The 11,753-nt window shown below is 44.0% G+C and overlaps 2 protein-coding genes across 7 annotated transcripts in view; both read right to left on the bottom strand.

Annotated features, from left to right (window-relative positions):
* Nucleotide 1: 1 nt before the first annotated feature.
* Nucleotides 2-6,622, bottom strand: mdm2 (MDM2 proto-oncogene). 6 transcript variants are annotated; one of them, XM_076159754.1, is made up of 12 exons: nucleotides 6,539-6,622; nucleotides 3,926-3,986; nucleotides 3,278-3,352; nucleotides 2,989-3,122; nucleotides 2,852-2,901; nucleotides 2,640-2,698; nucleotides 2,466-2,556; nucleotides 2,154-2,350; nucleotides 1,924-2,055; nucleotides 1,758-1,838; nucleotides 1,345-1,531; nucleotides 2-1,117 (listed from the first exon to the last, which is right to left on the bottom strand). In XM_076159754.1, exons 2-12 carry the CDS (start codon nucleotides 3,974-3,976, stop codon nucleotides 660-662), a joined length of 1,515 nt encoding a protein of 504 aa, XP_076015869.1. In that variant the 5' UTR covers nucleotides 3,977-3,986; nucleotides 6,539-6,622; the 3' UTR covers nucleotides 2-659. The 6 variants fall into 6 exon arrangements, with proteins under 6 accessions (XP_076015869.1, XP_076015866.1, XP_076015870.1 ...); XM_076159751.1 differs by having other exon boundaries at nucleotides 6,425-6,579; XM_076159755.1 differs by having other exon boundaries at nucleotides 3,926-3,983; nucleotides 6,539-6,574.
* Nucleotides 6,623-8,317: 1,695 nt separating this feature from the next.
* The window catches only part of LOC143008087 (thyrotropin-releasing hormone-degrading ectoenzyme-like), a 34,500-nt gene continuing 31,064 nt past the window's right edge, over nucleotides 8,318-11,753 (bottom strand). The window contains exons 18-20 of the mRNA XM_076159679.1: nucleotides 11,625-11,753; nucleotides 11,089-11,170; nucleotides 8,318-10,664 (exon numbers count right to left, since the gene is read on the bottom strand). The exon at nucleotides 11,625-11,753 is cut by the window's right edge and continues 12 nt beyond it. Of these exons, the coding sequence (XP_076015794.1) occupies nucleotides 10,512-10,664; nucleotides 11,089-11,170; nucleotides 11,625-11,753 (364 nt within the window). The 3' untranslated portion in view covers nucleotides 8,318-10,511. The remainder of the gene's footprint in view (nucleotides 10,665-11,088; nucleotides 11,171-11,624) is intronic.

Consider the following 11,753-nt stretch of genomic DNA (forward strand, 5'->3'; position numbering starts at 1 on the left):
CCATCATATTGATCCCACCAGAGACAATCAATAGGTGCAGTTTGGTGGAGATCAGGAGCTCTGTCTGGATGCTTCTTTAATGGCTAGAGGAAGAGCCACAAAACTCTCAGGTTTCCTTCTCTTCAGGACAGATTTATTAAGGACTTGCTCAGCCTTGGCGGAGGTATAAATGCTCTTGGTAATTCATGTTTTGTTCCACTTGGGACTCTAATTTTGGGGGTCTTACCCATCATTGTAATCTGTTGACATAAACAGACTAACCCAGCGATCCATCATGCTCAGGAATAGCAGATTCTCCAAATTTGCAATCAAAAACTAGTAGGATTAGGCTACAAAACTACAACTTAAAGTCAAGCTCTATTAACTACAAGATGATGTCAGATATCTGCATTTTTCCACGTCTTAGGTGGGATAATTTCATGTTCCGAGCACAGTGGATTGCAGATGAAATCTGATTGCATCATGTGTCACAACAAAACCAAAAGCTGGGTTTGTTTCAAAACTGAAACTGTCATTTTGTTAAAAGGCTAATTTTCCCCAGAACATTTAAAATGTTAAACAGGAAAAACGAATTAATTCAGAACAGGGGTAGAGAAAAATAATGCAGGAAAGACAAGCTGGGGGGAGGACACACAGACCGAGGGTGAGGACAGATGGTCTCAGCTGAGGTAAGTGAGGACCACAGACTGGATTGGGAGTCTGCAGACGGGACAAAGTTTGTTCCTTTTCTTGAGCTTCCTGGCGCAGACATAGCAAGACATCAGGTGTCCCGTCCGTCCATGGACGATGCAGCCATTCTTTGGTCTGGACTGACAGATGAGACACGGGTCCAGGCACGATTCCGGCAGCCGGCACTCGGCAGACACGCTGCGCTCCAGCTCGGGGACAGTGGCGGGCAGAGCGAGAGGGGGCAGTGCTGATGGAGAGGAGGGGAGGAGCTCCTGAGAGGAGGAGGAAGGCTGGGAGTCCGACAGGATGTCCTGCGAGTTGGGAGCAGAGGAGGAGGAGTCAGGAGGACACGAGGTGGAGTCAGACTGGCATGGAGAGGGTAAGACGGGAGTCTTTGCTCTCTTCCCATCTGGAACGTCGACTCCTTCATTCTCCTCGACATCTAAACCTGAAGGACAAACAAAAACAAACCACTGTTTACCAAAACTAATGATAAGAATGTAATTATTAATGTTCCTTGATGTAAATAAATAAATGAATCGTTTCAGGAAACATGAGAACAAGAAGAGAAAAGCTTTAGGTTGTTTAGATTTAGGATTATTTATCCGGATCATTAAAAATGGTTAAATTGGAATTTCTAAAAACCACTGTGAACAAAGTATAAGACTGACAGACCTGGAGCTTCTTTGGCTGCTGATTGGTCCGCTGGCTTTGGGGGGAGGGCTTTAGGACTGGAAGGGGAAGAGTTTATCTCATTGATGGACACATCAGGAAGCCAATCCTGCCTCAGAGTCCAACAACGCAGACAGTTTCTAGGGAGGGGGGGGTTCAACTCCTCACACTGCACACACTTCCAGTAGTCCTGACACACAAACAGAGAGTTAGAGTTAGACAGTGATCAATGGGTTGATGGGGTGTGTGTGTGTGTGTGTGTGTGTGTGTGTGTGTGTGTGTGTGTGTGTGTGTGTGTGTGTGTGTGTGTGTGTGTGTGTGTGTGTGTGTGTGTGTGTGTGTGTGTGTGTGTGTGTGTGTGTGTGTGTGTGTGTGTGTGTGCGTGCGTGCGCGCGCGGGTGCGAGAAAGAACTCACAGCTTCAGTGATTTCTGTGTCTTCATCAAAAGAGTCTTCGTCTTCCTTGTCATCTGCCTCAAAGATGGTGACCTCATACACCTGGACACAGAGACACAGGTTAGCAGACAAACAGGTCAGACAGACAGACAGGTTTGGAGGGGGTTGTGTTTGAGGTGATTGTTACCTGGTCGTCTGCAGAAAGGGAGCCCTCGTCCTCATCATAGTTGTCAGAATCTATGGACTCGACCTCAAACTCCACACTGAAGTTGTCACTGTCTGAGTCTGAGACGGCAGCCGTGACCTCTGACCTAGCAGTCTGAAACCACACACAGGATTATAAACCCAAATGGCTCTGACAATACTCCACTGCTCCACTACTGTGTGTGTGCGTGTGCGTGTGTGTTTGATGCTTACTGTGCTGTGTGAGTCTGACGATTGGCTGCTCAGTCTGTCCCGCCCACTTCCAAGGCCGCCTATCACGCACCAGGACAGGCTTTGGTCAAAGGTGAGGGAGTAGCTATCAGACCGCCTCCTCTTTCTTCCCTCTTCTTCTTCTTCCTCCTCCTCCTCCTCTTGCTCATCTTCATCATCCTCTATGCTGTTGGAGGTGCCTAAGGACATGGAATGGGCGGCGCTTTAGACCCAAGTACATTCAGGAAGTATCTCTAAAAACAACACAGCTGCAGAATTCACTGATTGGTCAGGGAGGAGCCAATCGGTACTCACCTGGCTCACTGCTCCTGTTGCGCCTCCTCCTCCTCCTCCACCTCCTACTCCTCCTCTCTGGAGATGAAGAGCGACTCTCTAAATCTGCTTCCTGAAAACATATACCCACCATTATTTTTTATAGACAACCCCCAACGTGTGTGTGTGTGTCTGTGTGTGTGTAGTGTGACTTACCTCTGTCCCTTTATCTGTCTGACTGTTGTCTTGCATCTCACTGAAGGTTGGTGGACACTCTGTAAGAGACAAAGGTAGACAGAGAGGTTAGAGGTTACAGAGACAAATGAAACCATCCTGGCAGCACAGATCACCATCAGCTGTTTGTCTCATTCAGGGTGTCATTAGAATGAGGAGAAGGAAGATGGGGCGCAGCAGAGGAGCAGACATACCTGGGTTCTTGACAGGCACCAGGTTCTTGGTGATCATAGCAAACAGAACTCTGAAACACAAACAGCCACACTCATTGACATGTCCAACACTCACTCCATAACACATAACGGCAGCTGCCATGTTGTTTTCCACCCACCGTGGCTCTTTGACGGAGAAGCTGTCGACTCCCAGCACCCGCCCCAGTGCATCTTGGGAACAGTGGACGATGTGCTGCTGGTTCTGGTCGTACAGCTGCTTCTGGATGATGTACTGACCGAGGTAAAACATCACCTGTGAGATCAAACGCACAGATGCATCATGGGAACCAAAACACCCAGAGTTCCTTATTAACACAAAATCAGCCCAACTGCTCTCTCAGCTAACATGAGGCATCATAGAGCTCTGTTTAACAATGACAGACAGACAGGCAAACAGACATGTGGTACCTCTTTCATGGTGAAAACATCTTTAGTGGCTCCTGCATGTTGCAGTAGTGAATGAAACTCCACTTTGGGTTTGACCTGCAGTGACACACACACACACACACACACACACACACACACACACACACACACACACACACACACACACACACACACACACACACACACACACACACACACACACACACACACACACACACACACACTGTCACAGTCGATCCTTGTTACAGCCACTATGTCCACATACATGCGCGCAGTTTGAGAAAACAACGTTGTATAATTGGGAACAGCGACAATGTTCAGGTCCCACCAAATTTCACGCCGATTTCAATTAATTTTCATTAGAATCCAACACAGCAGAGAGAGAGAGAGAGAGAGAGAGAGAGAGAAAGAGAAAATGCATGGGGGGGGGGGGGGGGCATGAGAGAGAGAGAGACAGGCAGAGAGAAACAACGATGAGAAGGGAGTGACAGAGAGCCAATTTCTCTTGCTCTGTCTCTCTATGTTTCTGTATTTTGGGAAATATGGGAAGTGTGTTTGGGGGAAAAACTCATAGCTTTAATCAAAGTGTAGTTGAAGGAAAATAAAGGGGTAGACATTATGGGGCTGACTCCAGCAATTACAACGTCAGGAAACAGGAAATGTTCTTACCAGTTTGTTGTCGTCAGCAGTGTCAGTGTTGAGTTCTCTGTCAGCTGACATGGTGGAGCTACTGAGACACAGACACACACACAAAAATTAATCAGTGATCAAAATCTGAACTGCCACTCATTGTGATGTAACAAGGTGAAATAAATGATTATATTTCCATAATAAAGTAACAGTACAATCAAGAGTGGAGGAATGTTTATATTCAGTAAGTTGTCCCTGCAAATGCGTAGCTTTGTTTATTTTAACAAAGGCTCAGTGCTGATTGTTTTTACACTCTGCTGATTTGAAGAAAAACAATGGGAGCAAAATGACCTGATCAAAAGCAATTTTTCAACATGTCCTTCTGTCACTAACACACAACATCATCATCATACAGCACTACTTTAATGCACAGGGAAAATTATTTTGTACATTTATGTTTAACAATCAACACAGACCCACATTGTTTACAGTAAATTGGATTTTCAGAGCTGAAAGTTTGACTTACTTTCAAATCGGATCAGACTAAGATCAATGTTACTTCCTGTCAGTTGGTTTTCAAACAGACATTAAATGTAACTTAATTTACCTCAACTATATGTCAGTTTGGATTTGATCACAGAGATCTTGTGCGTAAATAGATATTTCACTAATCCACTTGTGACTGTTGTTAAACTGATCTCATTATTTATGTGACACAAGAAAATACAGTTTCTTGTGATTCTATTTGCTCAAATAAAGGAAAACAACTGTAAATAGGAACTTTAAGCAGGAACAGTTGCTTATAAATCATTTCAGTGAGTTGATACTCACTGACACCAGCAGGTAAACAATAACAATTACTTCAATTAAACAGTATAATAACTTTAACAGTTGAAATGAAATTCTTACCAGCATATACACAGTTAAATAAGCATGCAGTCCATCCTGATAAAGTGCAGCAGGAGCACACTGAGCAGCAGCCTCTTATAGACCTGCTCAGACATGTCAGGACTAGTAGCCTGGTCTGGCCTGGGCCAGGCTTACCAGGGCCTATCAGGACTTGTTGAACACTATCAGAGCCACTCAGGGCCTGTCAGAGTCTACCAGGGCCTACCAGGGCCTGTCTGGGTCCATCAGTGCTTATCAGCACCTGATGGGGTTAATCAGGGCCTACCAGGGCCTGTCAGAGTCTATCAGGGCCTGTCAGGGGGCCATCAGAGTGTGTCGGGGCCTGCCGGGGCCTGCCGAGGCCTGTCTGATGTGACTCATCAGCACTGTCCTTCATGCTCATGTTAGGCACACAGTAACAGCTGCTTGGAGCTCACAGACCAGGGGAAACATGTCAGGACTAGACCAGCATGACTCATCACTGTCTGTACCACATAACCGCTAATGTTCAACACATGAGGGCACAATTCACCTTTTGACTGTCAAGTAGACTGTCACCTATCCAGATGTAATTAATTAATTGTTATATTGGAACTAATTTCTTTTGTGCACTAATCTAAAGTACTTTACACAGTATTAGTAGCAAAATATGAACATACTTATTTGTTATATCACTTTGTCCTGCCAGCTATATTCACCAGTACAAGGCTGAAGAAAACACTTGATTCTCGATTAATTTAAAATATTTTAAGCATTTGATTAAATTTCATGCAAACCCTGAATGGAAACACAGCTGTGAGTTTAAAGGCCAAACAGAAGCAGTGTTTCTTACATCTCTGGCTCAAGTCATTCTAGCCTTAGAGTTAAGTGCATCAGGCTGACTGGGCACTTTGGATGAGTCAGCTGGTTATTACGTCACACACGCACTGAAGCTGTGTCTGGACATGTCCCTCTGTATTCACGTGCAACACTTTCTGTCTTTCACAATTACGTCACTGGGCGCTTTGATTGCTCGACTCGTTATCAACGTTCAGCCCATCAACATTAAAACCCTTAATAGTCGTTATAACACACCGTGCATCATTGATACTCTATTACCAACACAATCACTTTCATGGTCTTCTCTTCTGTTAGCACTGTAGCTTGGCCAGTTCGCCTGCACACATGCTGAGCACAAGCACATACATCACTGTTCACTGGCAGGCTAGTCCAACAATGTGCAGCGTGTATTACACCAACATACCGACTCGCTCAACATATTATAATCCTACGAAAATAAAAACGACGCACAGATACGCGTCTGACGCGGAAGATGATGACAATGTAAACATGACCGCGCAGTGAAGGCGCTAACGTTAGCAGCATCAAGATACTCTATCATAGCTCTGTGTTTCTGCAAGTTTCTTTTCAGACCCATTTGAACAATTCAGCGTTCAGTTCGATACATATTCATATCTACACAAGCACACAGCCAGTTCTGCTGCTGTCGCCTAGCCACACTGCCCAGCACCGGGGCTTCATACGGAGTGCAGAGACCGCACGGCACCTCCACTTGGCTCTGCTCAGTCAAGTAAACCCGAGGCTCTGAGGCCTACTAACGTGATGCGGCGCTAACGCGCAGCTTGGAGGATTAAAACTTTATTTACGCACCTTTCAACGAGCAGAGGTCAGACGCGACCTAAAACCATCATTAGCTGTTTCCTGGCGGCGCCTTCGAGTGTTATCGGGCAGTTTGTTGTATATTGGGGCAGTTTCGGCACTCACCCGTTTCATGAAGATCGAGAGCGACGCCCCTGCTGGCCAAATACTGAGACTGCAGCCGGGTCACACACGTACTCATAAAAAATGAATTGTTATGCAGTAAATACATGAAAACAAACCGCACAAATACAACAAATAATAAAATAAAGAAACTAAAAATAACCGAGAGTTAAGCATTGTATCATGATCCAGAGTTTAAAAATGACCAGCGGACAAATATAAATGGTGATATTCATTGTGCTACAATAAAAATATAATTCGAATAATAAAAAGAAACAGTAAAGATTGGTTTAAAATTCATAGTTAAAAAAATAAAACAGTAAAGTTAGAGCAATGTTATGAGGTTTTGTATACAGACTCTAAACTCTATTAAGGTGTTAAAACAATCGAAAATCACTGAGGACACATTTTCATCAAAAGACGAACGGAAGAAGTTAGAAGTACTCACAGACTGTGTGAATATGGAAATATATGGAAATTCAAACCTCCAGCCAATCAGAATTCAGTATTCTGTGAGGTCATAATGGTTTAAAATGCCGGGAAAAAAAACAAATGAATTCAGTTTGTAGAGACAGAATGTGCAAATGCATATTTAGTGTGTGAATCTACTTCACTTTCATTCATATTGAAACAAGTCAGATAAAGAAGAGAAGAGCGGATGATTATGTGGCAAGAGCAAATCGAACAAGGAGAGGAGAGGAGAGGAGAGGAGAGGAGAGGAGGAGAGAAAAGAAGAGAGGAGAGGAGAGGAGGAGTTAGTCAGTGTTTTGGTGGTTCACAGCTGTCAGACAACACACACACACACACTGCCCCCTGTGGCTGCTGTTAGACGTTATTTCTTGTAACATCAATAAATGCTCTTACAAAATGCTGCTGATGTGCCTCCTGGAGGACACGGGTGTTAACAAACTGCTGTAAACACCCTCGTTACTCCAGCTCTCATCTCCCCTTCTCTGCTTCCTCCCTCATTTGTCATTCTTAACCTCTAAATACAAAATGTCTCAAACAGTTTGTCTCCCCCTTTATCTGCCTCTCCCTCTCTTTGTTTGTCTGTCTCTCTCTCTTCAGCTGGCTGAGTGAGGTTATCAATCAGTATCCATGGGGACGGACATTCCCTGTTTATGGTGAGGAGAGTATGTCCCACAATTTAATTAACCCTCCTCCTTGACTGTGACTCTAGAGTGAAGGGGGCAGTGGGTGGGAATCTGCTCAGCTCATTTGTCTCTGTCACAGTCTCTCACTCTCACACTCTCAGACACACACACACACACACACACACACACACACATTTAAATTCATCCCATGCTGCATTCACTGTATGGAGGGAAGAAAACTCACTGTCAGCCACAGTTAATTTTGTTATGTATTAGAAAAGTGGGTAAGCTGTTGTTCACTTTGTTCCATCAACAGCGGCGATATTAAAGCTGTCAGACAGTAAGAAATGTCTCCATTTTCTAGACACAGTTTCAGCCTTTACCAGCACTGACTGCAGAACACGTCTCGCCTCCTCCGCTTTGTGACACAGTGTCCTCCATGTCATGTGCTGAACTGAAAGTGGAGGAACATCTTCGGCAACCAACATGTTTGTTCAGTATGGTATTGTGAGAATTTAACTAGGAACCTTCAACATTTCCTGCCTCTTTCATTGGAATCCTAGTTAAGAAGCTGTAGCTCCTGATGAGAATACAGAGGATGAGCTGATGCAGAGGTACAGCAGATGTGAAGCCCAGGTGAACCTTGGGTAAAAACACACTCAAATTGTCACGTCAGGTTAATCCGTTTAATAGGATTCACTCAGAAACAGGATGTCACAGCACACTATTCAATCTTTCCAAAATAAAAACCATTTCCTTTACAAGTTGAGTGAGACAGATGTCACCAAAGTTACAGTCACAGCTGAAGTGTGATCATTGATCATTGATCAGCACAGTTGTGGTGTGAATCAGTATTAGAATTCAATCATTAGTTGGAGGTTGGTCTACCTGTTCATGTGTACCCATTGCCCTGTTTTCAATCATTATTGGTTTTGTACATGTTGTGCTTTGAAACTCCCTGACAGGACCATAAAGATTCAAACTGCACCCAATAATCAGCATAATAATTTTTATAATACTAATTAACACTGGCATAATATCAATATCAATATAACACTACTATTATCACCACCACTGCTGTTTATCACTTTCATTCTCATGTCTCACACACACATGCACACACACGCGCACACGCACACGCACACGCACACGCACGCACGCACGCACGCACGCACGCACGCACGCACGCACGCACGCACGCACGCACGCACGCACGCACACACACACACACACACACACACACTGGACACATGCAGGCCCATTATTTCATTTATGGCTCAGTTATCAACATCAAATGTAAGGAGGAAATACCTTGTTTAACAGGACAAAGGTTCAACACACAAAGTCTTTCATAAAGTCCCATAACTTGCTGTGACTCCATTCCAGACATTTAAGCAGTCCTGAAGTCATAACGGTGTTTGTTTCCACCTCATCATTTCTCATAAGTCTCTCTGATGAGATGTCACACTTCAGTTTCATATCAAATACATGCTGAGAGAAGGAACACACGACCGCAAGCTGTAGCAGTCTGACGCTCTATGAGTCTGTCACATGTTATGAATATGTGATACTCTACAACTCTGCCATGCTGTACAAGTGGGAGACGCTCTACAAGTCTGTGACGCTATACACGTCCGTCAGGCTGTACAAGTCTGTGCGGCTCTACTTGTTGGTCATGCTGTACGGGTGTGTGAGTCTGTGACACTGTACGAGTTTGTGACACTGAACAAGTCTGTGACGAGTCTAAAATACTCTCCAAGTCCATCATATTAAAGACTCCATCACACTGTTGTTGTTGTGACTTCAGTGTCTGTCCAGCTGAGGGCGCTGTTCTTCCTGTCTTTGTGCTTAGTGAAACCACAGGGATCAGCTACCATGGAAACTCTGCATCAGAAACTCTTTGAGTTTTCCATAAATTCCTCTGCTTTTATTCTTTATCATGTCTGTCAGAACTGTTACTAAAAATGGAGCCAGCTCATTGGTTGACACAGTTTAGGGGGTGGAGACTATTTTCACAAGGAAGTAAACAAGTTGTTGCTGTGGGTCATGTGACTAGAGCGTTGCTATTTATAAAATATTTAAATGTATGCTTACTTGTCCATTTTTACTACAAATAAAAAACAAGTGTGGATAAAATGAAATGATTTTGTTGTTTCGTTACAGAGTAAATGCTGTTCACTTCTTCTAACAGTCACGCAACTACACTTTTTACTTTGCCTTCTTGCCAGTAGAAATGACATAATGTAACATGTAAATTGCAATTGTAGTATCTGTGTCTCGCTGTTTGTAAGGATGCATTGTAAATCATAAATTATACAGCAATTAAGGCAAACAATACTTTGTTCAATGGTCTTGTACACACATTACAGTAAGATCATTGAAATTGGCACAAATCGAGATATGCTTACTCTGAGAAACGTACACTGTGAGGCCTGTAAACTTGTTGATTGGAGTATGACAGCATGACCTGTTCATTCTGTGCATCCTCCATCGTGTATACGGCTTAAGCACATTTTTGCCTTTAATCGCTGTAAGGACAAATACTATGTGTAACTTCATCTCATATGAAATGAAGTCATGTGATGTGTTAAAGGTTTGTTAAACCTTTGGCTTCACTATATCATTATGTCTTCGGTTGTGGTGATTCAGTCATCAGGTAGGTTTAAAGCTAGCAGCTCGCTCAGAAAAGTTTTTATATTTTAAGCTAATAAATCAACCGGTTTGCTCAGTTCAAATGAAACAATGATAAACAACCCATGAATCATAAAATCAATAAAACATTTCATAAACACATGAACTTCCTGTTGAATCTGACTGCCTTTCTAAGATAACACGAGTTAGCATTAGCTTAGCATTCAGGAGCAGTCCCTCCTCGCACAACATTAGCCGAGGACGGAGCTCGGTGCCTTGCGCAGCCATTGGAAGAACTGTTGGCGATGGACGCGGTGCCAGTGCACGTTACCCTCGACGATCTCCAGCGCCCGTGGCAACGCAGGCCCGGCCCCCACGCCACTGGACTGGATGAACTCCTTCAACTGAGAGAGAAAGAGAGAAATCAGATTACATTCAAATTCAATTTACTTGGACACATTCATTGAGAGAAAGTTTGCAGCATGAAAAGCTGAAATCATGACTTTAACCGATGATAATCAAAGGGACATTAAAGAGGCATTAAAACTTTAAAAGGTGGTGATGATGAACTAAATAAAATGATTTGAACCACTTGAATCAAGTGTTCAGATTTTTTATGTTTTGATTGAGATGTTAAAACTGAAATTATTATTTGAACACTAGGGAGAAGAAAACACACTCTTGACAGATACGCATATTTCTATGTGTTCAATTGTGGGTTTTTCATTGTAAGTGTTTTTCTCGAGAGTGTTTCAGTGTGTGTGTGCTTGTGTGTGTGCGGGTGCGCGTGCACGTGCATGCCTGCATGCGTGTTTGTTTGTGTGTTACCTCGTTCAACTCTTTCTCAGTGTTCAGGAACTCGGTGACTCCGCTGATCAGCTTTGAGTTCATAAACAAAGCTTCTCCGTAGCTATAGACACAAACCAGCCACACACACACACACACACACACACACACACACACACACACACACACACACACACACACACACAGGCACACACACACACACACACACACACACACACACACACACACACACACACACACACACACACACACACACACACACACACACACTCATCAATATTCTATCTGCAACTACAAGCTGAGCAGGTGTTTGAAGGACAGCTGAGGGCTCCTGAGGGCCGAGCAAACTGACTAGGAGATGTTGGACAATTTGGAAGCTTCCATATGGGCAGTGTGTGGGAGACCTACGCTCTCTCTACCGCCCATGTCGCTCTCTCTCTCTCTCTCTCTCTCTCTCTCTCTCTCTCTTTCTCCCTCTCTCCCTCTCTCCCTCTCTCCCTCTTTCTCTCTTTCTCTCTCCCTCTCTCTCTCTTTCTCTATCTCCCTGTCTGTCTCACCGTGCATTCAGGACGTCCCACTTTTCTCTGAAGTATGTCCAGGCCAGGTTTCTGCCTTGAGGGTTTCTGCCCACATGGATGATGACGTCAATCACATCCTGCTGAGGCACCAGGTCAGAGGTCAAGGAC

This window comes from Genypterus blacodes, unplaced genomic scaffold (assembly GCF_046128005.1).
Source record: "Genypterus blacodes isolate CSIRO-AG114 ecotype Tasmania unplaced genomic scaffold, CSIRO-AGI_Gbla_v1 ptg000099l_1, whole genome shotgun sequence".
Taxonomy (NCBI): Eukaryota; Metazoa; Chordata; class Actinopteri; order Ophidiiformes; family Ophidiidae; genus Genypterus; species Genypterus blacodes.